The sequence below is a fragment of the Falco punctatus genome (genome assembly GCF_963210335.1).
Source record: "Falco punctatus genome assembly, chromosome: 10".
Classification (NCBI taxonomy): Eukaryota; Metazoa; Chordata; class Aves; order Falconiformes; family Falconidae; genus Falco; species Falco punctatus.
In genome coordinates, this window is record NC_137590.1 from 36,376,185 (window position 1) to 36,402,361 (window position 26,177).

At 45.7% G+C, this 26,177-nt stretch overlaps 1 protein-coding gene across 2 annotated transcripts in view; it reads left to right on the forward strand.

The window, feature by feature from the left end:
* The first annotated feature begins 1,410 nt into the window (after positions 1-1,410).
* MRPL23 (mitochondrial ribosomal protein L23) overlaps positions 1,411-26,177 on the forward strand; it is a 142,021-nt gene continuing 117,254 nt past the window's right edge. The window contains exons 1-6 of one of the 2 annotated variants that reach the window (XR_013930648.1): positions 1,411-1,562; positions 1,679-1,801; positions 2,507-2,589; positions 4,444-4,517; positions 12,463-12,800; positions 14,984-15,135. Coding sequence is in view for 1 of the 2 variants with exons in the window: in XM_080403727.1 (XP_080259853.1) it covers positions 1,537-1,562; positions 1,679-1,801; positions 2,507-2,589; positions 4,444-4,517; positions 12,463-12,627 (471 nt within the window). In the remaining variant the exon portion in view is untranslated. Of the gene's footprint in view, positions 1,563-1,678; positions 1,802-2,506; positions 2,590-4,443; positions 4,518-12,462; positions 12,811-14,983; positions 15,136-26,177 lie in introns of those variants that run through there. The other variant, XM_080403727.1, reaches the window with a different exon arrangement.

A 26,177-nucleotide genomic window follows, 5' to 3' on the forward strand; every position in this document is an offset into this window, starting at 1 on the left:
CAAGGATTTGGGAGTTGGTCCAGGTCCTTATTTAATATCATCTGATCCAGCTCTACAGCTGGGAATGAGGCTCAGCATCATCCGCAAAGACCCAGGACTCAGGTCCTGTTCTACAGCCACAATACAGGCAGATAACAAAAGCCGACTGTTCAGGGGGAGCTCATAATCTGGATGCCAAACGTCATTCAAATTGACTTAAAGGTTTGAGTGACGAAGGAAATCAAAGAATCGGAAATAAAGGAACAAATCCATAGAAGTGGTAGTTTTCAGCACACATGATTTCTTAAATGCAGTCACAGTGCAATATAGAGAATGAGTCATTCAAATATTAGATTAAAATGTTTATTGATGCTGTTAACCTACATGTAATATCAAAGCCTGATAATGAAGTGTGAATCGGTTGGATAATCCAGCGCAGATGTCAAAACACAAATGGCTGTTCTAAATTTGGGATGTGAGCTACTCCATAGGGCTTTTTGTCTTTGCCAACCCTTGAAATGCCCTGTTGGGAGCAAAGTCCAACGGGGATGGTGGTTCTCCCCCATGTTTCCAAACTTCTGGCTGTTTCTGGTGCCTATGTTCCCACTCTGGCACTCTGTTAGCACACGCTGGGGCTTCATAAATTCATGCAAGTGGTTTAGGTGCCCTTCAAAGGTCACCTAGTTGAACCCCCCTGCCCCGGGCAGGGACACCTTCCACTGGACCAGGTTGCTCCCAGCCCCGTCCAGCCTGGCCCTGGACACTGCCAGGGATGGGGCACCCACAGCTGCTCTGGGCAGCCTGTTCTGGTGTCCCACCACCCTCATCGTAAAAAGTTCCCCCCTTACATCTGACCTAAGCCTACCCTCTTGCAGTTTAAAACCCCTGTCCCCTGTCCTGTCACGACAGGCCTTGGTAAAAAAAACCTCCATGTCATTCTTATAGGCTCCCTTTATAGTGCCTTTTATAGTTTTATAGTCTTTAATAGGCTATAGGCTTTTAAAGGCCCCTTTAAAGGGCCTTTTATAGGCCCCCCCCCCGAGCCTCCTCTCCTCCCGGCTCAGCAAGCCCAGCTCTCCCTGCCTGTCCCCGCAGGGGAAGGGTCCCACCCCCCCGCCCCGTTTCCCTGCCCCCCTCCGGGCCCGCTCCGACAGCCCCACGTTGGCCTGGCGCTGGGGACCCCCGGGCTGGCGGCAGCACCCCCGCTGGGGTCTCACCCGGCAGCAGAGGAGGAGAGTCACCTCCGTCCTGGCGCCGTGAGGAAAAGACCCCGTGAATGGCAGCCAGCGCTGCGGCGTCCCCCACAGGCGCCATTTTGTAGGCGCCCCCCCCCCCCTCCCCCGGCCCTGCGGCTCCTCTAGGGGACCGTCCCCAGCCCGACGGGCCGGGTGTGCCCCCGGGGCGGGCTGTGGTGCGGGGGGCGGCGGGGTGAGGGGGTCTGGCCCCGCCGGGTCCCCCCGCACAACCCCTCCGCTCCAGCAGGGGGCGAGAGCTGCCGTGACCGCCCCACCGGCAGCCGCTCTCGGCGCCGCGCCGTTTCCGGGCCGGGCCAAGGCCATGGCGACGGGCGCCAGGAAGGCAGTGTGAGCGGGCCGGGCCGGGCCGGGCCGGGCGGCGGGGGGGCGGCCGGGCGGGCTCGGGCCGGCTTGGGGGTGCTGTGGGGGGGTGCTGGTCAGGCAGCGTCGTCCTCTCCCCGCAGGTACCCGCTGTTCCAGCTGGGCGGGCCGCAGCTGCGGATCTTCCGGCCCAACTTCTACATGCTGGCGGTGCGGCCCGGCGTGCCGCAGCCGGAGGACACGGTCCAGTTCCGCGTCTCCATGGAGTGAGTGCGGGCACGGCAGGGCATAGCCCCCTCCCCGGCCGCGGGTGGGCCCAGCGCCGCCCCGGGGGTGCAGAGGGGCTCCCGCCGCGCCCAGCCGGCGCCCCGGGCCCGGCGCCACACGGCCGGCTCTTGCCGCCTCCCTCCGGGCAGCGGCTGGGCTGGTCAGCGCAGGGTGGGAAGGGGAGGTGCCAGGTAGGGCGCTGCGGGCCGGGGGTCGTGCCTGCTGCATCAGGGAGACTTTCCGGAGGGCGGCCGGGGCGCTGGGTTTGTTACCAGCTTTGCCTGGCGCCGCTTGCTGGGGGTTGGTGAGGCGCAGCCCTCCCGGGGCGGGCTTGGGAAGAAGGGGGTGCGTACGAGGGGTGTCCGGGGGAAACAAGGTGATGGCCAGGTATTTGTCAGGACTCTTTCAACCTGACTGGGCTGGTTGCGCGCACTAAAGCCCACAAGGCTGGGACAGGTATTGAAAAGCATTGGAAATTGGTATTCAGAAGATTAGAAAGGATTCTTGGCTCAGACGCCGAGAAAGCCTACCCACGCTGTCCGAATACAGAATATACATGGGGTTTTGTCTGTTGGGGCTACAGAAGAAGACATGCCTATTCCAGAGTATCAACCAGTCTATAAATACTCTGGCTCTGTTTTGTTTTATGTCAGTATTTATACTCTTCCTTCTTTTTCTCCCCAAAATGTTTTTGCATTGCCTAGAATGACAAAAGTGGATATCAAGAATTACCTTGAAAAAATATACAATGTGCCGGTAGCTGCTGTGAGGACCAGGATACAGTACGGTAAGTGCAGTTGAGTAATGCACGGGAATGAGTACAGCAGTCCTGCGCAGCCAGAATAGACTTTCCTATCAAAAGATCCATTAGATTTAAACAAACTTTGGCTCCAAGGGCTTAGCTAGTGACGTCTGTCAGCTTAGTTGTTTATTTGTCCCTTCAAATGAATGTGTACCACTTCATATTTGGATGCTTTGATTAGATTGAGACATAAGCTTAGTTTTAGAAAGGAAAATCTGAATTTGAAAAGCCTCATCGTCTTTACAGTTATCTGGTTTGTGCTGTATGCTTTTGTAGTTGGTACTGTTTCTCCCTGAGGACCAGTGGGTGTCTCATTTCAGAAGGAACTGCTTAATGTGTTATAGTAAAATTAGTAATTAAACTTGATTTCAACCAGAGCCTTTTTTAAAAAAAAATATATATGTGAATTGAGATTACCTGGCATGCACACAGAGGAGGTGTTGTGGTCTAACAGAAGGCCAAGTTTGTAGAGCAAAGGAAAATGTTCTATTAGACCAGTAGATAATGTCAGAAAAACATCTTGACAGATCTTCAGCTTTTCATCACCTGTTGTTACCATACTTCTGCTGCAGGCTTGTATGCTTCTGCTCATGGTGTTTCTCCTCTGTGCCACCCCTACAAAAAAAGCCCCCACCAAACGCCAAAGAACCAACATAAAACCAACCAAGAGAAAAAGAAAAAACATTCCTAGTTTAAGTTATGCTGAGCTCTGACTTGAAGCAGACGGGCCCATCTCTAATTGAAATAAGCTAAACTTACATAATGTCACCTTTACATATGAATGCTTCCTCCCCCAGAGCTTCTCTGACCGCACTTTGGAAAGTCAGGAATGTAATTTTCATGTTAGTTACTTTTCCAGTCACCTGGCAGGAGCGACTTGTTGGTTAGGACATATTTGATGGCTGGATTTTTCTTTTTTCATGCAGTGACTTTAGGAAAGTAATGGTTGATGTGTTTACAATGGTAAGGGTAGGGATGATGTTAAAAAAGGGATTGGGAAAAAAGAGCTGTAAGTGAAAAATGGAGAATGAAAGAAAAAGCTTCAAAATAAGGTTGTAAAACTCAGAACATATAAAAGAAGACAGAAAGATAATCTATAATATGCTTCTATGAAAAACAGAATTAAATAGTCTTAAATACCAAACACATGCAGTTCCAAACAGCACTGAAAAATATTTATGCTTCTCCTTAGAACCATTTCGTCCCCCACTGCTAATGGAAGTGATGGTAGAATGCATATATTCAGGGATAAAAAGAGGAAAGGGGTTTAGAATGTCTAACAGATTGAGAGCTTTAATGTCTGCCTAACATGAAGGGAATAAATTGAACTTCCCACTCGGTTGTGACCAGCGTGCTTGCAGAACGCTGAGATGCTTTGGTTTGTTTGGATGTGGAGTGTAATTTCCTGGTGTATAAACTGTAGATCCAGCTCATTAGCTGGGTAGTAAAAATGTACAAGTTTGAAGCTGTTTAGTAGTCGTTTCCTCCATGTCTTCCTGAGACTGTTGATGTTGGGGGCCAGGAGTGATAAAACTGTCCTCCCTACTGAGAAGACTTATCTTCATGCTTCCTTGCAAACTTTTTGTGTGACATGAAGGCACAATGGCTGTCAGCAGCCTGAGTCCGGTGGTGCCTAGGTTCCCTACGTGTAGATGAGGATAGTAGTGTCAGCCAGTTTCAGTACACTTCGGTAATTGTGATGCTGTGCTGGTACTGAAGAAAGAGTATTCCTCTTAGCAATAAACCAGAACTAGTGAAGTCCCAGCTTCAGCTTGGCCTTGCTTTGGGAAACTTGGAAGTCTTGGGAAGTAAAAAGCGGGATGCTCTTCACTTCTGCAGGCGCTAACAACAAGAGGAATCACAAGAATCATAGAGTGAAGAAGCCGGATTACAAGGTTGCCTACGTACAGCTGGTGAGTTAACGTGGATGCTTGTGGGGAAAGAGGAAGGGACTGTTAACCAGCCAAAGCTACAAGTATCGTTCAGTGAATTGTCAAAGCGGCTGAATGTTTCTGCCAGTCCTCTTAACAATGACAGTACGTTCCAGAATGTATAAAGAGACTTAAATGACTTAAGTCTAAAAATCAAATTCAAACAGATGTTTAGTTTTCAAGTCCAGTATTGGTTTGAGGTCTGTATATAAGTTATGGTCTGATGTCATATGGTGCGCCTTTGCCAGTGAGTTTCGTGCTGACCTTGTACTGTCTGTGCTGGAAGGTTCACGACTTGTGTGGTTGATTGCTGAAATGTCCAGTAAGTGAAAGAATGTATTGTAAGGGTAGGGAACTTCTTATTAAAGCTTTTTGGATTTCAGAGAAGACTTAAGGCATATTCCCTGGAGAGGTTTTAGTCATGTCTAACAAGCGTGCTTTGTGGCTAAAGTGGGTTCTGAAATGCATGTTGGTTGCCCAGTGGAAAAGGACCTTCATGTTCTTAGGAGTTCCTTTCATAACAGGAGCATATTACAGTTTAGACTTCTCTTGGGCTTACCTGTCTCTATGTAAAAAAGAAATGCAACCGGTGACAGAAAACCCCTTCATATACCAAAATTACATTAAAGGGATGCTATTTATGGTTGTAAAACCATAAGCTCAAAATTGCTGTTGGCATAACAACCTCAGTGTTACTCCATCCTGGGACAAGGATTCAGTGTGGGGGGAACACTGTATGATCTTAAAGACTGCGTAAGACTTCACGTAGACTTGGGGTACAACTAAAGAGTCATAGACAATGGGAAATCTGATGTTTTTTTGAATTTTTCAAAGGTTAAGCGTGCTTAGAAGTTTTTCTCTTAAGCCCCTTCTGGCAAGGGGCTGGAAGCAAAAGTGAGGGCAGCATGTTTTTCTAGACAGACCTTATCTCTAAAAGAACAGTATAAAGTACAACGTTAACAGAGAGAATTTTATTTAGATGAGGACTGGCCTTGTTTTACTATGCTGAAGTGAAAGGCAACCTCATCTTCGTGAGGATTTTGCATTACAATGGCTAAAAAAGACATTCCTTTTTCAAGGAAGAGCCTCTGCCTTGGTGGGCAAATTCTCCCTTCTGGATTGTCGGTGCTAGGTTTTTGTCTGTGAGAGAGCAGGTGTGAACGCATTGACAACTGAGGAATTGAATGCCAGGAATGAAGTTGTGCCTTACAAGTTGCTTTCTCTGTGTTTTTTTCCTTAGTAGGTAATTGCAGGCTCTTTTCCATTGTCATGGCCTCTTGGTAGTGGCTTTGCTTTTAGAAACTCGTTTCCCAAGATTGAAGCAGATACAGATCTTTAGCAAACTGTGGTCAGTTCTTGAATTTTGTTTCACTGTATTTAATGCAGTCTTGTTTCTTTTGTCTGCTGAGTTGAGATACAACCCGTAGATACTCGGGGGAAGGAATGGGAAGCAAAATGCTGCTGCTCTGTGGAGCAAGCCACTCATTTAAGGCAGTGTCTTTGTGCATTTATTTCACATCAAATCTCTGAACCTAGAATAGTTGCCGTTACCTTAAGGGTAGCTTTGTGCTGGACTGGAGGATCACCCAAAGCTGGCTGGGTACTGGAGGCAGTTGCAGAGCAGTAACTGGTCATTCCTCCAGCCTCTCATTTTGTCTGCTGGGCGATGCACAGAGCCCTGTGGCAGTGTGGCCGAGGGCTCCTCTTGGTACGTGAGGCAGCAAGTGGCCCTTAGTGCGCTGTGGTGTACTGTAGTATCATCGTAAGTTTTTAAAGAATGCCATGTTTTCAGTCTGTCCCGTAAGCGACATCGAGGGACCACCTTTTGGTGTTGTATCTCACCTCAAGTGAGGGAATTCTGACCATTTACTAAACTCTTGTCAGTGAAGCTTAGTCTGTGCATTTTCCTCTCACCTCATTCCTGGTCTCTTTGCTCTCTTTTTTTTCTCTCGTTGTTGGTGGTGTCTGTTCAGTCCTTTCACATTTTTGTTTTTCTGTCCTTTTTTTTTTTCTTTCTCTTTTTCCTTTTGTTCTTTACTTTTCATCGCTAGCTCTGATGTCTCAGACAATGAGCTCCCAGTTCTGTGTTCACACCAGCTTTAAACAGTGGGTGAGGCCAGAAACCCCATGTCATTTCTGAAACTGAAGGTTTTGCCTTAATTCTCATTCATGGTGTGATTCAGGCCGTAACAGACCCCATGCAATCCATTGTTAATATCTGCCTAATTTAGGAAAGTCTTTGGTAACCACTGTAAAATCCTTATTTTTATGAGAATTAGTTTGCCTCTGCCGTGAATCAGAGTAGCTGGGCTTTCCCACCATGTTTACCAGCTGTATTTTCTCTCATTAATCGAGTTTCAAGTTAAAACTGCTTATGACTGGAAAAAGAAGGATGTGTTTTTGGAAGGTCTTGGGTTGATCTGTCTGTTGCCCTCTAGGTGGAAGTATTGCTCTTTCCAGTGTGCCTGAGCAGCAGCTGTGGTGTGGTTTACCTGAATGAAATTGAGCATATTCTCATGACCAGTTACACTTCCCTGCTTCATGAAACATCACCTTATGTGTCCCAGCCCAACGTACATATCCATTAGCGTACTGCAAGTGTCTCAAAGGTGGAAGGTGTATGAAGTCATAGTCAGCATACCCTTAGGTGTCAGATTAGTGCCCCAGCTGTTCCACATGTAAGAATTGTTGTCCTTTCTTTTCCAAATACTATTTCTTGGAGATTCAGAGCTGTTTACTTTATTCTCAGGCGGTAACTGGACAAATACATGATCTGTCCAAGCATAATATTTTCACACTAAAAAAATACCTCAAATCATAGAAGGCTGGGGATCAACAATATCTTGCCATTCTGGAGCCTGCCTGCCTTTTTTTCCCCCTTTTGGAATGTGGTGAGAAAGGTTTAAGTTAGAGACTTACAGTCCTGGGTATCAAATGCTACTTTTTTAAAATAACACTTTATTTTCTTATTTAAAAACAAAGGTATATATCTTTGCAGTGTAGATAAAATGAATGTGATACAGCAACCTTTCTCCTTACTCCAGTACAGTTATAATTATCCTAATGTTATTACAAAAAAAAAAAAAAAAAAGAAAGAAAGAAAAAGAAGAAAAGAAATCCAGTGAGAAACTTTACAGTTGCATCAACATCAGGGAAATTAAAAAAAAACAACAGCATCCCCTCCTCCTCCTTCAGGGTTCTCACTGGTTTAGCTCAACAGGTGTTAGCACCCGTGGGAGCACAACTGTAGACAAGCCTCTGGAATCCAGACCTATTTTTAATTAAACCTGTTTTGAGAAATCTAATGGAGATGGCTGTAAAAAGGAGTCTGACCTTGTCAACATTAGGACTAACACCTATTTAGCTGCATGAATGATGGCGCCGGTGGGAACATTTTTGCAAATGCTTTCTCCTCAAACCCTCTTTAGAGTGTCCAGTACGTTCATAGTAATTAACCCATTTGCACATCAGATGGGACAGCAGTTTTCTTTGGACATGTAGTGAGTTCAGAGGAAACGCGGATGCTCTGTACCCTGTGTCATTCCTGTGTGGATTTCCAAAGCTGCTTTCTGTGCCGTTTCACTATACGTTTCAACATCAGATGTTACCACTGCAATAGTAGAACTGTTGAAATTCACTGGATTATTAGCTGCATTTGCTGCTACTGCTGGACTGAATCCTGTGCTGTTGGGAGTCCAACATTTTTTAGTTAATGATACTATAACCATCACTTTTCTCCTAATTCTGAAGGACAGTAGTAAGTGCTTCAGTTATCTAAATAATCAGAAGATGTCACGGTTGTTTACGTGATCAGTATTTGCTGCTTCATTTCTACACAGTAATATCTGTCCTGACCTTCCATTCCTAAACTTTTCAAGGGACGCAAAGGTCAGAGAAGTATAAGTGAGTTTGTGCCAGATAATCCTTCCAGCAATTTTCTGACATGAGGCTCAGCAGTAGAAAGGCTAACACTTCATTTCATAGGCCTAATTATGGTCACTTAACCTCTCATTAAAATGAATGGAAGCAATTTGTACCGCTTGATGTGATAACTCCTTCTACAGACTCAGAGAGCAAGGTATGTTATTGCCCTTTGTAACACAAAGGCTTGAAATCTAAGAGGAAAGTACGGGTTTGATGCTTAGGTCATTTTTTCTCTTGAAGGATGTTAGCATTTAACAAATGAATCCTCATAAGGCCTTGTATATAAATCAGTTTTACATTTGGGTAATGCTGAAGCGAGGATTAGAGTTGTGCAAGGAGCAGAAGTTTAATGGCTCATTTCTGTCATCTAAACGCCGGACCACACATCTCACTTTGTCCATAACCTTAGTATTTGTAGGAAGAAGGCAGGTCTCTCAGAATAGCAATGTGTAAAATTATCATGTTGCCTTTACTTCTTAGGTGTTTGAATACCGCCTCTCTGAGTTGCCTTATTTGTGTTTTTTTTTCTTCTTTTTTTTTAACATTGTAAGTACTCACTTAGATACAAGAGCATGTGGTGGTAGAGCTGCTCCTGACAAATTTCAGAGTATCAGTGTATCACCTCACACTTGTGGAAAAGTTCTTTTGCTGGCAGTGCAGCATCCAGTTCCAAGACAGACTAAATTATCCAAGCAAAATTATTTTTTTGCCAGTGTCTGTCTTTTTTACAGGATTTTCTTCTTTAACATGGCTATGTCAGGTAGGAATGTGTTCTTATTTTCTCCCTCTTTCTCTATACTTCTGACTAAGGTAATTGTGCTGGCAGAAGTCCTAAAGGAGAACCAAGCCCTAACATTCTTAGAGCTTATTTCAGCTTACATGCATTTCAATAATTCAGTTATTAAAAGGATGGCCTTGCTTAAATGGCTTGCAAAAGATAAAACAGTGAACAAATGTAAAGTCTATGAATAAGGCAAAATTCTGCTTTCTGGTGAATATGCCCATTTCATGTTCTAGCAGTGTGCAAACCAGATAAAACCCTGATGAACTTGGTAGAAATTTAGTTGTTTGGTTTATTTCCATTAGGATTTCATTCCGAGGATGCATTTATCATATGGTTGTCAACTGGTTGCTGTATAGAAGGGAAAACTTTTACAAAGAGGAAATGTAAGAAAAAGCAGCACTGCATAAAGGAGTGCCGATCACCCCATTCCTTTGTTAGGCTTTTGTTTAAGAAGGTGGCATATGAGCTTGAACCTCAGTAGTGTCTGGCATCGAGGGGAAGATGCACTGAATGTAAATATGCCTGGACAGTCTCAAAATCCTTTATGTAAGTTGATGCCTTTTGGTATTTCTGAAATTTTGAAATACCCAAGATACAGGCGTCTTCTGAAAACTAGCTACTGAGCATGCACAACAGCTATTTTTCATACAGCTTTCATCGCTCCAGAGTCTTACAGTGCAGTATTACTGCATAGTATTGTTACTTAAGATTTATCAACCTTCAGTTCTCAGGGTGTAATGTCTTGGCTGTTTCAAATTGTGTCTGGCTGCCAGCCAAAATCAGAATTTCTTCACAAAACAAGAGCTGGAAAGAGCCAACTTGTCTCTGCTGATTTTGATTTATTAAAAGACTCGAGATACAGATTGACATTTTCAGCTCAATATTTGACTTTCACCAGCCTTGAAATGGGAACTGTGAGCGCTTTGATAAAGAGCTGAAAGGTTTGTCTGGTTTTGTTACAGCCTCTGTGCGTATCTTTTTTTTTTTGTTTGTTTGTTTTTTTTTGTTTTTTCTCCCCTCTTTTTGAAATAATAACTGTTTTGCAATGCTTAGTGAATTACCATGGATGTTGTTAGTATGCTTTAGGGACAGCTTTCCTTCATTCTCCAATAAGGGAAGTACATTGGGCCTGGAAGCATACCAGAATGGAAGTGCTGCATAACAAGAACAGTCCCTTACTACACTGTTACCAATATAAATAGTTCTCAAGTTTTCAGTGTAGGTGGTATGCCTACCATGTTAGCCTGAATTGTTTTTTGACTTGTTTAACTAAAATGGCTTCCTCTCCAGGGCAGACAAGTCCTTATAATTGGCCCCATCTGTTCAATAGGTACCACAGGGCTGCGTGACCCGCTCACAGTGCAGTTAAAACACAGTATTTTTTTTGTCATATAAACAAATTCTTCTCCAAATGATTCAGTGTGCTAAAATCTTGGGCCGCGCTTGGCCTCGAGGGTGCTTGCTGCTGATCCTACGACGGGAAGAGTTGCAGTAGGCTACGGCTTTGGGACTGCTCAAGGGCGTTGATAAGGCCGGTTTCTCTGCCTTGAAATGGAACTATGCTTTAATTGTCATAGGACAGCTACTGTAAGTATACCTGTTGGTGATCCAAAGGCACAAAAGAGTTGAAATCCCAGAGTGTATGGTGTTGAAGGGTAAACTCGATTTGTTCTAGTTGATCTTTTCCAGCCTAGAATCAAGGAAAGAGCAATGTACACAGCAGCTCCCTTGTTTTTGTAGTATGGTCAGGCTCTTAGGAAACCCCCAAGAAGTATGCACTACAAAAACAACCGGAGCATTGCTGGGTATGAGTTGATATTTCCTAGATTCCAGTCTGGATAAGCTCAACTGGAATAAGTCATGTTTTTTCTTTCCAGAGTGTATGCTTGAGGTTTAAATTCTTTCACACCTGTAAATTACCAGGTTGAGTGTATACGACTGAATGAAACATAGCACACATTCAGCTGGGTCAGGGACATGGTGATGTTTTTTTTGCATTTAATTATGTCACATTTCTGATCCCAAAGTGTGGTATAGGTAGCCATGTTGTGGAACACTCCTTTCATGACCTTTGTGGAACCATTTCATAACTGGGCCTCTTGTTTGATTGTATTTGTTGCACAAATGTAAAGAATGGCTGATCTGAAAAAACCCACAACCCCAACAACTGAACACCGAAACCATTTTCCATCTGAAGTAATTCAGTGCTTTTGCTGAGATGTCTTTATGCAGTACTCTGCCAAAGAAATTAATGTATGGTAATGTTTGTAAATATTTTGGAGAGTAATTTTAGAACTATCAGATATGAATTTTATTATGCAAATTCCCTTACAAAATGGAAGGACTAATATTGCTGAGTTTAATGAAGTTGTGCTTAGTGCAAACACCACTAAAAAGTAAATAGGTAATGCTAATGGGATAGCACGTTTCCACAGAATAATCCTTTCCTGCTGTTAGATAAAAACCAGAGAGCAAGCAAATGTTTATTTTCCAAGTGAGAGACGTAGATCTGATGATGATGTTTCACTAAAATGACTTGTCTGTTAGGCAGAATGACTGATGTAGATGTAATCACTTTAATCTCATTAGTGATGTATTAGACAGATTGTTCCCACCATAATTGTTTTACACTGTATTCTTTATTCCTGTTGATAAGAGACCTCTGGTATCTGTTACTCTGTGTTCCAACTTTACACCCTACAATAACAGCTTCTTGGACTGTTCTCTCTTATCCTTAGCTGAGATCTAAGCAACTGTAACCACTACTCATATCCTGAGTGTTAACATAATGAATGCTGCTCCGCTGTGTATTTCCCCAGTGGTGGTACTTTAACAAAATCACTTAATCACTTATTTTGCTCATCTTGCTTTTACTGTATGACTCGTACAACATCTCTGAGGTGGTTCAAAGTCTTTGAAGAGGTGTCCTTCTCCTGACCGTTCATCTGTAAAAAAAAAAAAAAAATAACAAAACCAACCAACCAACCTTGCCAGTGTCTTATTAATTAGTGTGCAAAACAAGAGAGGCTGAAAGTTGGCCTTGGAGTGGGAGGGATATATGTGTGTCTTTGGGAGAGGGGTGGAAAGAGATCTTCTGAGGTTAAGAGGTACCATTTTGCACTGGCTGAAACTTCAGGGTGGTCTTTCGTTGTAAGTATATGCATCATAGCTACTGCAGAAGGGCTGGAATGTTTCTCTGACCATTTGTTTTCTCTTTAGGGCCGAGGACAAACCTTTCAGTTTCCCAACCTATTTCCAGAGAAAGAACAAGACACAGAAACTCGCTCTTTAGAAGACCTCAAGGATAAATATATGGAGAGAGAGGAGCAGAGGCAGAAAGGTGACCCCAGACGAGGTGGAGTCCCTGACTGGTTTGGACTTTGATGCAACAAGCCAGCTGCCTTTCTTTAGGCTCAGAGGGATTTTGATCAGCAGAACTTGCACTCTTCCCTTCTTGTAATGACTGAACGTTTATTCTTGAGCAGCCCTTGCTAGCGTGTCTTTTTCCTGGCTGTTTGTGCTCGGCAGCAACAAAATGGCCCTAAAGAAATAAAAAGGTAAAACAAATCTGACTGCATCAGGTCTTTCCTATGAACTTGTGGGCTATTTCTAAAATGTGGAATTGCTTGTGTTGACTGTGAGAGTGGCATTGTGCTTACCTTCTTCCTGCTTCTGCGGGTTGTTTCGTGTAGAACTAGGAGGTATTTCATTTCCCAGGGTAAGTGTAGTTTGCATCAAATAGAATGTATAAATTGTCAAGATAGGTCAGTCGAAAGTGGACTTGAAAGTGTAGCTAATTAGTTTATAGGCTCAGGACATAGGGTTCCCTTACTGTCAGTTACTGTGTCCTACTATCCTGTGCGTTGCCTTCCTTGCAAGTGGCCCCTCCTTTCACGGAGACATGCATGTGGTCGGATTGCACGCCTTTAACGGTTGTGTGGCATTTTGGAGTCGCGGTTTATAGGACAGACTTGTGACCGGGCACACGAGCGTTTGATCCCCAGAAGCATCAAGGAGCAGACAGAGGTGGTGCACAGTCTCTGCTTGCTGTTGTGCGACACAGGTAGTTGCCTTCTGCGGCCAGCCTGCCCTAGGAATGTTTACTGGCAGGGCTGTGCTAGTATTCCTTCCCCTGCTCGCAGGTACCTTGCAGTGCTGGCAAGAGTTCTGTGTGGACACAGTTGTATTGGCGTAGAAACACTTCTGCCAGTGTAGGCTGTTTTGTGCTCAGGACTAATAAAAAGAGTCTTTTTACTTTTTCTGGTGCAGCTCCCTCTGCTTCCAACTTGCTGATGCCAGGGCAGTGGTAGAACTTTTCTAGGCCTTCCGAGCTGCCACGTTCAGGTTTTTCATTTCTTGGCTCTGTGGCTGTTTCTCTGTGCTCTGATGAGGATATTTCCTCTTTTCCTTTGTCAAGTAGTGTGCTCTGCTGTTGTGTCAGAAATGGCAGGAGAAAAGGAGGGCTAGGAAGTGCTTCATCACAGATAGAGAAGGATGTGCTTCTTCAGGCTGTTGGCTACAACACCAGCACATGCAGGGTTTAACGTACAGCTAGTATTTCCCCAGCTTTTGAATGTTGCCACTTGGAGCAACTGGCAGGGTAGTGAATGAGCCCATGCCTCAAACACTTCTACCGGAGTGCTCTCCTTTATTGTTCTGTGTCTGAACTTCTTGTTTGGATAGCTAGCAAGATGTTTACAGGGAAACAGCTGTTCCCCAGAGAGGCAGTCCAAGTAGGATTTTACGCACCCCCTTCTGTTCATTAGTTACCTCTTTCCCCCTGCTACTTCCCTTCTGCACGATAGTCCATCTCCTTCTGTGGTTTATTGCTTACAACCCCAGTGACTCTCCCACACCCCTCTTTGTCCAGTTTCCAAGGGGGATCGTGCGTGATCTAAGTTAGCTGGTGCTTAAACAGAGAGATGCTCTCAGAGAGGAGGGAGATAAGGGAGGATTTGCGACTCCCAGCCTGCCAGAAGAGTTACAATAGTAGATGTGGAAAAATACCGACTTAACTGAAAACAGTTCATACGTCTGGCATATCTGCGAAGCCAACACTTCCAGAGTTTTGTAGTGACATGCGAAACTCCAGGTTAAATCGGGAGCTGGCCTGCAGTTTAAAAGCAGGATGACTGAATTTATCTAGGCATGGGGTCTCTCCTCTGCTGTACACAGCCTCCCCCTCCCTCCTTTTTTAAATGTATTTTTTTAAAGGGGCTGTTTCTCAAACTTGGCTCATTGTGGAGCTGGTCCGTATTGGGGCCGGAGCTTTGTACCTACACTATAATATTACAGAGTTTGCTACTTTTTCTTCACTTTCCTTTGTGGTCACCTCCAATATAGGTAACTCCATCTTCTTCACCGTGGTGAAGGTAAAATGAAAAGAATTCATCTAGTGCTGCCGTACATCTTCCTAACTGGTTGGTCAGCCTTGAGTAAGCAAACAGTCAGGTATGTGATAGTTCTGGATAAATGAGGCTGTATTCCATGTGTTATGCGTAAGAGTGAGAGAGAGATTAACCGTCAGCCTCTCTGCCTTCCCTGTTGCAGAGTGGTAACAGGAGAGGTTAAGAGTCACCAGCTTCTGTACTGGCATTGAGAACCCAAGGAGGAGTTCATTTGCAGTCCCAAATAAGCTCTAGGCTAAATGAGTAGCAAAAGCCCCTGGCTAGGTCTGCCATGCTTTGGTACTCTGTCATTTCTCCATGGGTGATTAATTTATAGCTTATGTTCAAAACAGGTTTCTGTCTGGAGTGGCACAAAAGGGAAGAAATAGATGACTATACCTGTATCTATATGAAATTGCTGCAACCACATTCTGGCAGATACCCAAGTTGCTAATGAGAGCAATGTTACCAGCTACCTCTAAAATAGTATTCCTGTAAAATTAAGGTAAGATGAAAAAAAAAAAAGCCCCTGACCCACCGTTACTTTGTTTTAATGCTCCTGATTGCCCTGGAAGTGGGATTAAAAAGATCTTGAGTCTTCTTCAGTCTCTTGTTGGTCAGTGTTTCTGAGGAAGTGCCAGTGTTTAATATAATCTCGTGCTTCACAAATCCCATCCCCCAAACTGTACATGTAGGCTAGAAGGTAAGAGAGGAAGATGATCCTTGAATATGAAGGCAGAGATTGTATCATGTACCAGAGAGAAGTATAGCAAATGAGTGGTGAAACTAGGACAAGGACTTAGAATTCTGTAGTTTTATTCAATAAATTGTGCTCCTTCCAGCACATCCTGATGTTTTTTTTTGGATGATGGAAGGGATCCGCAGATCCTATGAGGTCACATCTAAGAGGTCCCATCTAGCCCTGCGATCAGAGGTGTCGAGCTGTCCTTGGCTAGGTCAGCAGCCATACCTGTGGGCCAGGGATCTGGATATACGTGTGAATAACTTCTCCAAGGACCAAAGTAATGACTTGGTTGAAGAGGCTGATGTTCACTGTGGTGCAGGAGAAGCCACATCCTGCACTTGGCGTGCGCAGCTCTGCAGCTGCTGGTTTTTCTGACGTGCAGAGGAGATGTTGAACACAGTTTCATTCCCCTCTGAATGTGTGCAACCCCCCAAAGAGAGTAATGTGCTGGAACAGTCAGCGGATGCGCAATCGACTGCGTCGGCCGCTCTGGTGGGGCAAGGCAGCCGGCTGTGATGAGCATTGTCCCAGCAATACCAGTACACTTCAGAGGGAACATGCGATTGCTTTTTTGTTTGCTTGTATTTATTATTTTTTAAAACAAACCAGAATGAACTGCCGAGGCAGCGAAGTGACTCTGTAAGTGGCTCTGCTAACATTATAGCTTCGAAATGAGTTTTGTGTAGTCGGTCATGCGTGGTTGGGTGCTAGGGGCAGGATCCTTGTTGGTTGAAGCGAATGACATAAGAATGTGTGGGTGTCTGCAGGTGACAAAATTACTGTGTCTTGTCACCACTTGTCACCTGAGCCTTGCTAGGTGACCTCGGAGAGTGCAGATGTTTGTCTTTGCAGTTTGCTTGAAGTAGGAAGGCACATGGTGCCGCTCTGCTGATAAGTGGTTAGACACGAAGCTCTGGTAGCTTCATCTTAGGTGTGTTAGCCCCACTATGTCAAAGATTAAGCGTGGCCTGCACATCGGTGGCCAGTTTTACAATCCTGGCCGTAATTCCCTGTTTGTCAGGTTACTGGTGGTTAGAAGAGAAAAAGGCTAAATAAAATAAATCATAGGAAAGAAGTAAGTACAACCTTAAGGTGGATTGCAGAAAAGGTATATGCTAATCCATTAAGCGAATATTCCTGCTCCGTGCAAAGGAAAGCCAAGTCACAGGGAGGGTAGATGGCTCGCTTTCATGGCTGAACATCCCTGAGAATGGGTAATCCAGAGTTTCTGATACCTGCTCCTGTACTGGGACCCCCAAATTACGCATCTGGCGACAGAAAGGTGTATTCAGCGATGTGATCCACCGTTGACCCACTGCCATTAGCACTTCTGAGTGAATGGAACTGTAGGAAAAATTTGCTTTTTTTTCCCAAGGCCATCTTGCTGGGGAAAATGTCTTTGTGGTGGGGAAATTCCTGCTCCATCCTGGTTATCTCAATTACATCAAAGTTGTTGTTGTTGGTTTTGTGTTTTTTTTTACTTCAGGAAAATTATTTTACTTATTTGAATTTTCAGCTTGTAGGACAGACTGATGCTTCTTCAGCTCTGGCGTGTTTGTGGAGCGGCTTGCAGAGAGCAGTAAGGGGGTGGATAGAGGACGTCTGCTTAGTGTGTGAAACAGGGCAAGGTACACAAAGCAAGCACTATTTTTGCTAGGAGGACTGAAAGCTGTAAAACCGTTATCTTGACAATGCTGCTTTCTTCTGAAGTAGAGTTCAAGGACTGCTCGGAGTCCAATTTAAAACAGTTGTCTGAGAATGGCTTTCCAGGATGGCTTATATGCCAAGGCTCATAGGTACCATGGCTAAAAAGGAACATTGTGATAATCTCTTTTGACCTCCTGAATAACACAGACCATAAAATTTCATGCCGTAGTTTCTGTGCGTAGGCCAGAAGCTTGTGGTTGAATGTTAACCTGGAATGGAATTCAGGGCTTGAACTTGACAGGCATTGCAAGACGAAGTACTTTGGGCCTTGTATAAGCTGGGCCCAAACAGCAGGAAAGTCAGCAACACGTCGTCATCTGTCCTGTGAATTCCTTAAAGTGGGTGTAATGGGGAAAACTGAGCGTTGCTGGTTAGGAATTGTGTTTGTAGAGAGGAGAGGTAGTTTTTATAAATATTATTTTCTTTAAATGCAAAAGGTTTTAGACTAGCTAGGATGACATCCTGGCTAAGCCATTTCTTTTACAGTGATTTATGGCTGTTTTGACAGAATTTAGCTCTTGTATATAGTGCGGCTTATCAAAGTGTGGGCTGCTGTTGTGGGCACACCCAGCTTGCAGAGTGCAGATGTGTCACTCTGCGGCCTGAGAACACAGTAACTAGGGCCTGGTGCAAAACTAATTTGTTTTAGTTACAGACCAAGACTAATTATCAGTCTCTTAACAGCTGAAGGCAGTAAAGGTTAGTAAATGCTGCAAATGAAAAATGATTAAAATTTTGGAGAATTTGCGCAGTGCAGAATTAGGCACTGTGTTTTCTTCTGTGGTGACTGGGACTTCAGAGAGCATCTTGAGGCCACACATGATATTCTAGTTGGGTAGATTTTGCTTGGGATCTGTCTTTTAGTGCTATCAACGTTTCATTTTCCAAAGTTTTTGGTTTAGGAATCAGACCAATGTCAGTGATTCAAGGCTTGGAAAACTTCCTTTCCTAAAAAAAGGCTTGGGAAACTCCCTCTGTTGAATCAGTGTGGTTTAGAAGTATTTTGACCATTGTCTGTCTGTATGTACCTGGAAAATAAAAATTTCTCAGAGACAAAGCATAGCTTAGTGTAGCTAAGCAAGAGAAATGAGCCGACTAGAAAGAAAACTGGCTTTGGGGTGGGCAGGTGATAAAGTGGAGGGAAAGGCCAGGGAGCTGTTCTGGATTGTGTGGTGCATTTCCCGTAAGCCTGTGCTGGAAACATAGAGCTGGTGAAGGCCTCTTAGGTCATGTAGTCCATCTCCTCAAACGAAGAGAGCCTGCTGCAGATCGAGCTCTGCCAGTGCTTGCACACATGGCAAACCTAGTGTGTGGTGTGTCACAACAGCTGTCAAAGACTGGTCGTCATACCCAGAGTCTCTAAACATCCTGTTTATCCTTGCAAGGAGGAACACTTGATTGAAAGATAAATACAAAAAAAACCCCAAACAAAAAACAAAAAACCCAACCAACAAAAAAAAAAACAACCCCAAAACTGGCGCTAGCAACAACATTTACCCTTGGGCTAACAAACCTGAAAACAAAAGAAAATAAACTTAGGATGGAGGCAAACACATTTCCACACAAGGCCAGATTCTAAAAGGGATTTAGGAGCTTAGCTTGTTTTGGCATGCTTGAAAAAGAAAAAGCTGTCTGGGTGCCAGGATTCTTAGGGCTCCGTATGTGTGCGCGTGTATCAGGGGAAGAGCATGGGGAAAGATGGGGTGTCTGTGGTGGTGTGAGGGGGGAATGGAGGACACTGGAGCTGCCAGAAAGCTTTGTGCAGGGTCACCCTTGGGGCATAGTTTGCACAATTTTTTTTTTTTTTTTAAATTAAACATGCCGAAAAAAAAATCTCCAAGTTGGCAGCAAGATTTTTTTTTTTCTTCCCCCTCTGTTTGTTGTTCATTTGTTGCTGCACGGGAGGTCTGTTTACTTTGCTCAAGAGAATGAGGGACCCAAGAGGCGCTGCTCTGCATGCGAAGCTTTTATGGAAGGGGCTAGGGGAGGAACTTCCAAGCCTTTTGAAACAGAGCTGGAAGAGTTTGTGGGCTGTTTCTTTTGTTTTTTTGCCCAATGCATGTTGGGCCTGATGTTGCTACTGCTTATGCACACGTAGCTGGGCCATGGACTTCAAAGATGGGTCCTGCTGTTAAGGGCTGATCAGGCACATCCTCTACAGGGTGAGTGTGAGGAGGCCTGAGGAGCCCTAAGAGTTGATGTTGAAGCTCTGAGTAGCTGTCTTAACACTGCAGTGCCCACCGCTCTGTCCTAGGACCTCTCCTGGTCAGTGCTGGGGTGGTGCTGCTCTCGACCACCACCTCCCTGTTAACCCTTCTGGCTGAACTGGCCCGGAAGCTTGAGCTGGGTTTGTCTGTGCCATTAAGGTACTCTCATGGGTGAGCCACTGCAGCCCTTTGTTCCAGGGATTTAGTGTTTTTAAAGGGGGCTTTTCCGGAGTTGTGTGGCAGCCTACTGCTGCTGATCTTTGTTGCTTTAGATGACCTAAACAACTTCTGAATGCTTCAGTTTTCCCCAGCTGGGCTTACTAGTGGTTGCAACCTGACCAGAGGTCCAGCTGGAGGAGGGAAGGTGGAGACCCGCTTGCTGGTGTCTCAGTGGATGAGGCAGCTTTGTCCAGCTGGAACTTCCTTGTGTCTTATGATGCTGAGACAACTAGAAAAGAACAGCGGGGAGAAAACTAAGGGTGCTGCGCAAGGAGGGTGAATGTCTTTAGATTAACAGATGGGCACGTCGCTGGGGATACTTTCACATGCATTCTTCTAGGTTCTGGGCAGCAAGAGCAGTGAGCAGGCTGTGGTGTGAGGGAGGTCGAGGGAGGGGCTGAAGAAGGCAGTGGGTAGTTCAGCTGGAGCAGCCTTTAGAGCTATGTGGTGTCCTGCCATTTGGAGTTCTCCTACCCCTTTTGGTGAGAAAGGACAGGACTGATGGGTCTCCCTATAGCCTCAGTCTTGTGTTTGAAGCGGCCGTTTTCCAGCCCAAGTCGGTTCTTCTGTCCTGCCCTAATGCACAGCAGAACAGAGACATTTCAATTGGCAGCGGGAGTTGACTCCTTTTATCTCCATGTTTCCTGTTTTAACTGACAGGGAAGCTGCTCAGCAATCCTGGGACATCTTTCTGTGTTGTAAAGGATCCCTTAAATACTGGGGCACACCATACTGTTTTGGCCGCTTGGCCTCCAAGAGGAGAGGGAGTTCAGGAGCCAGCTGTGATTGTAGTTAAGGATACTACAAAAGACCTCTTGCGAAAAGAGATTGAAAAGCCTGTAAATATTAATTGTAGATGAGTGAGGAGTGAGAGGCAACATGATTAGAGATGGCCTCTGCAGAAGTACCTCCCTTTATGATATACGTGGGTGCGGGCTGTCAGTGAAACAAAAAAGGAGAGCAAGATAGAAACTGACACAGAAATATTTTCACTCAGTGTTGGGTTAGATTAGTGTTGTGCAATTCTTTGCCACAAAATATCAGGGCCAAGAACTTTGCTGGATGCAGACACACACTGGCTGTTTCTGTGGATAACCAAGATATCAAAGAGCTAATCGTAATATTAAAAGAACAAGAGTTTTTGGGAAGTTGTCAGTGCCACATGCGTCAAGGCACAAGCTGACTGCAGCAGATGGAGGTGGGGATAGGAAGAGACTTATTTCCTTAGGAAGCGAAATAGCCTGCGAGCTGTCTTTTGCAGGGTTTCTTTTTCTGACCTCTGGATCAGCCTGTGTCATGCTGGATAGTCCCAGCCAAGCTGGAGCTTGGGAAGGATGGCAAGGCTGGCAGCTGTCTCAGCTACAGTAGGTCTAGTTGTGTGTTAGACTCAGTGGGAAGGTAGAGCACCTTCTGCATTCTCCAGCTGTCAGCTGAGAACATCTTGATTTCCTGCCCCCCTGTCTCCCCCCCAGCAAAAAAAAAAAAAAAAAAAAAGTCATTCCTGTCGCCTCGGAATGAGGAATGTGAACTGAACTTCCTAACTGGACTCAGCTGAGCATGGGTCAATTCCTTAACCTCTCTTTCTGCCTTTGTTTTGTGTCATAGGCATTATGCGGGGATGATCACTCTCCTCTGCCCCAAGTTGTCTTCCTGGCTAACGTCTAGGGGTCCTTAGGGAGAATTCTGTGCCCCCTCCATTCCCTTTATGGTTGAGTGTGACGCACTGTACAGAATATTGATATACTGAGGTTGAAGGCTGGTTTCGTAATTTGCTATTTTTTAACCACCCTGTTAACTATCTGGAAAAAGTAGTAGGGAGCTTTGGACATCTTGGCTGTAGAGCCATGCTGTTCAGTAACAACTCCTCAGTAAGAGAGCTGTTTATTTTTATTGTATTTTCTTTTCACTGCTTTTAATAGTTGTAAACAACCTCTGTGTGGAGCGTGTCTTGAAACTTTGACCAGCTGGGTGAGGGGCCTTCATATCAATTTCCAGCCTGTGGAGAGGAGAGCACAACAGGTCCCTGACTGCTCCAGCCACTTCCTGCCTGCCAAGGAATGCTGGAAACAGAGGTCGTTATTGCACAAGTAATTAAAGGTTCATCAGCCCTACCTCTCCGATTCCTTAAGGCCATTGTAGTAAGGGACAAATACTCCTGCTTACCCACTATATTTGTTTTCTGCTTGCTCTTGTTTTTCTTGGCTTGAGAAGAGGAATTATGAAGACTCTTGGGTAGGATCTGGGAGTGCTGCGGTCTAATGCATTTGGCTGTGGCCCTGGCTGTGTTGTGGAACACTCTAGTACTGAGAAGTGGAGTGTCTTCAGGGACCCCTCTCTTCCTGCTGCTCCCCTATATCCAGACACTGGAGAGGTGGCTCTCAAAAAGGAGGTCCAAGTTGCCCAGGCCCTGGCACAGGGTAGATGAAGAAGCCAGGCTTGGGGATGGCTGTAGAGCTGTTCCTCTGAATGGCTGACGTGCCTCCTGCCCTCGCGTTAGCACATACAGAGATTTTACTACAGCTGAGCTGGACTCCAGAAATGTGAGATTGGCTTATAATGGGAGGGTGTCCTGTGGATTTTCTTAAAGGCATTCTTTTATCTTTCTGTGATTTGAACTCTAAAGTTCAGATTTTTGTACATTTTCTCTCCATTACAGTATGCAAGAAATTACTTTCTTTGTCTTTTAAATAGACACCGAGACTTGCATATGGGCAGGGGGCTCCTGAAAAAAAAACCCAACAACCCCAACAACAAAACAAATATTGTGAGTCTTTGACAGAATTACAGGAGCAGGGCGGACTGAGCCATCCACCCTTAAACCATCTGTCCCTTGAGATCCGGAGAGTCTTTTATCTCTGGGGAGCACAGCCCACAGACATGGGAAGTCATGCTGCTGTCTGCCAGATTTTCCTTCTGTGGATGAATGATCACCACCACCACCATCACCAAAGAAACGAGCCCCCATTGCACTGACTCTCCTTGTGCTTCAACAGCAGTGGAAGAAACACCTGTGAAGGAAAAGAGAGCAGTCTGTCCATCCTGTTGGTCGAGTAATATGGTGAGTGAGCCTCACAGTGTTGCTGCTACTGGGTGGGCTGCGTTTGGACTGCGCTTACTACCTGCACCTCAAGAGCCTCCTCATTGCTGAAGGCGTTTTGCCCCAGAGAGCCTGGCTGTAGGGGCTTGGCTGTAGCTCAGGAACAGCTTGAAGGGCACATGTTGGGTAGGCAGATGGAGCAGGTGATGGAGATGATCTGTTGAAGAAGGGGAAGCGTGCAGTGAGAAGGAGAATGATGAAAGGGCAGCCGTGTGGGTGACCCTGTGGGGGTGGAGGAGGGCAGTAACTTGTCTCAGAAGGAGCGAGGGGCCAGCAGCGAAATTGTCTGGAGTTAGCGGCTGAGGCAGAAAAAGGCTGATGGAATGATTAGGTCTGGCAGACTTGAGGTTATTCTGTGTGTGCATCTGCGGGGGAGTTGAATGACTTCTTGGTCAGTCTGCAGAGGCTGTCTAATCAACGGCCCCAGTGCCGGTCGCAGCCCAGGATGCTCCAAGATAACACTAACCCCACCGCAGAGCAGAGGGGTGTCTCCAGAGCTCCCAGGGGCACTGCCTCTTGACACGTGAATGCAGCCCCCAGCGCGGGAGCCTTACAACAGACACTGCGTAATGGCCTGTTTTGAATTTGTATTTCATTTGCCTCCCATATGGGATCAGTTTTTTCCTTTTCTTTATTTTTTTTAATAGCGTTTTTCCTAGTCATAATAATCAGTGTTTCCCTGCCTTCCCCCCTTCATTTTTCACAGCTGGCTTTGATTGGTTTCAGTCCTGCAGATGCTCCTTCGGACCGAGAAGAAGGGGCAAAGGTTCCCTTCCTTTTCAGCACGAGGCAGCCAGCCTTGCCGGAGGGCTGGGGGAGGCCAGCGTGCGCCCGGACTAGCCGACTCTTCACTGTGGCCCCAGCTGGCCTCTTGTGCATCTGGTGAGGTTTGCCAAATTGCGAGATAATTTCTCTGCCGAAGGCCTGGAGAAGATCACAAGTTATTGATGGTGTGCATGCCCCTTCTCTCGCGCTGTTCAAAAACAACCGTTCTTGCAAGCGAGAGGGGCAGGCTCCCCAAACGCCTGGTGTGTGCAGGCTGCGGGTACCCAGGGCCAGGGCGCATCTGTGGTCTGCAGAGTGCGCTGAGACTGACTCGGATCTCCGTGTCTGCGTGTGCCATCGGGCTTGCGGCAGGCGCAGCCCCACGTGTCTGACTGTGCAAGGTCCTGGTCCTCCGCACGCTATTAACCTGTGCAGCCCTGTGTAGTGCACCACTGAAAGAAGCTGGCAGATGCGTGAGTGGAAGCGCCCCAAGTGTGTGAATTGGCATGGGAAAAGTACAATTACTGGATGGCCAGGCAGGCTTTCTTGATTTTTAGGGTGTGAGTCAAACGTAAATTGCAGAAAGGAGAAACTTCCCTCAGAGGCAACCTAATTCACAATTGCCTGATGTGGGGTTTCTAGCAACTTCCTTCGAAGCAGCTTGTGCTGGTCACTGTCGGAGACGGACGGTTGAGTCGACAGTCACTTGGCTGGTGTGTTATGGCTATTCCTGCATTCCAGGCACCATCCAAGAGAATGAGACATAGCATTGCACAAGACCAAAAGAAAGTAAATGTTTACAGGCATAACGCACATTTCAGCTTGTTACATGTTCCTGAGCAGTGAAAGAAATGAAACAATAATTAAAACAGGTCCCAAGTCTCAGTGTGTATCTTGGCTTGCAGCACAGTCCTCTTGGAGCGCTGCCTCTGCCTCTCTCTGATCCCAGCCTGAGCAGTACCACTAGGCCGTTGCATCCAGGTCAAGGTCTTTCCAGTTACTCCAAGTACATTGCCTTTCTGAGAACTGTGAAAGCCTGTTGGTGAGGTGGCTTTACGGTCTGCAATGGATTTGGATGCTTGATGTTTTCCCCGCACGTGGTAGCAGCCACGCAGGGATCTCCCCAACTGACGAGGAGATGTTTGCCTTGGGTATCCAAAGCATCAGCGTGGGGGAAATTATAGATGGATTTATTCCCATGGGAGGAGGGTGGAGAAAGGGGAAGAGCAGAAGAGGACATTTAAATCCCCTGAATGATCTCTTTTTAATGTTCTGGCTTGTCTCTGTGTCCGTTCAGGGAAGCAGTTAGGGTGTGACGGAGCAGATGCAGTGAAGGGCTGTGTCGGCACACCTGACAGCTGTGCTGGGAAGCAAGCACGAGTAGCTACCTCTGCTCTCCTGCTCTGAGCACAAGGCTGGTCGCAGCACAGCTTGCAAGCTGGGATGTCTCCCTGCGATGAGTCAGGTGGGTGGAGGAGAGAAGAGGGCTGCTGCTCTGCCCCCTCTTTTCCCAAGGAGAAGAGTGAAGGGCTGTGGGTGGGGGGTGTTGTTTTGCATGAAGAGATGAAGTAATGAAGTCTTTCTCCTTAGGACAAGGAAATAGGGAGAGTGGAGAGGTGACCGAAGCACCCTTTCCCCAGAGATGCTCTGTGGGTGATGGTGCCTCCTCCCAAGCTGTGAAGATCTTGTAGCATTGTCTTGGCCTTCACACCAAAAGGAGAACTTACGTCACCCTGAAGGTTAGTCCTTGGCAAGGAGAAAGGGCTTTTTAGTAACGATCAGCCCACTGTGCATGTGGCACAGGACGACAGACCTCCATGCGTGCATGACGCTGGTCTCAGATGTAAACTGTAACATCCCCTTATGAGCTAGCCCTAGCTGCTGACTCATTTGCATCGCTTTTCTTGGTTCTCTCGCTTGAGCAGCGCGCTGTCCAGATATTATTAATTTTACTTGAAATAATAACTGAGATGTCCACTGAAGGTAGAATTGCCTAGGCTTCCTGTAAGGAACAGAGTGAAATCCAAAAAGCGCATGGTAACTCGTGCAACAGACCATCTCTGAGAGCACCGCTGGCTGGTGCCTGTCTGTCACGCAGGACAAACGTCCCTGGCCATTGCTGAGTCCGCAAACGCGTTGGATTCCTTGTTTAGTTTGTAATACAAAAGGTACTTCTAAGAGGTGGCAGCTACGTGGCCTCTTGTCGTATGCGACCTAGTTATTTAAAGATCTTGTTGGTATGGAGAAATGCTGACTTTTCTATAAGGCAAGTTGCAACCTGCTTCTATGCAATGTTCCGCTACGGCTTTTCTCTATCCTTGGGAAAACTGGGTTTGATTGGAGATTTGCTAGACTGTTCTGAAAGCAAATGGTAATGTTTGAATGAAGTCAGGGAGGGGGGATGAAATCGGCCAGTGTGCTTGTTGGTCATTAAGTTATGAAAAATTATTTTGGTTTAAGAATTTGGTATTTGTGTTCCTTCTGCTCTGAAACAACTCATCACTAGCTCTTCCGAGTTTTCATATAGTCACATCTCCTTAATAGCTTGGATAGTGGCTATTGTTGAGGAAAACACAAAAGACCTGAGCATCATTATAAACACTTGTTGTAGAGCGTGTAGGGAGTCTAGCCTGGAAGCTAAAATCGCAAACCTAGTCCTGTCGTTTCTGTGGATATAGTACATAGGAAAACAGACGGGTGTGATGATATTTCCCTAACTGAGAACTATCAGAAATCTTCCTGTAAAGATTATCTGCAGTGGTCTTGTTGGGGTGGTAAAGGCTGGTGTTTGTAAGGCGGAAGAACCA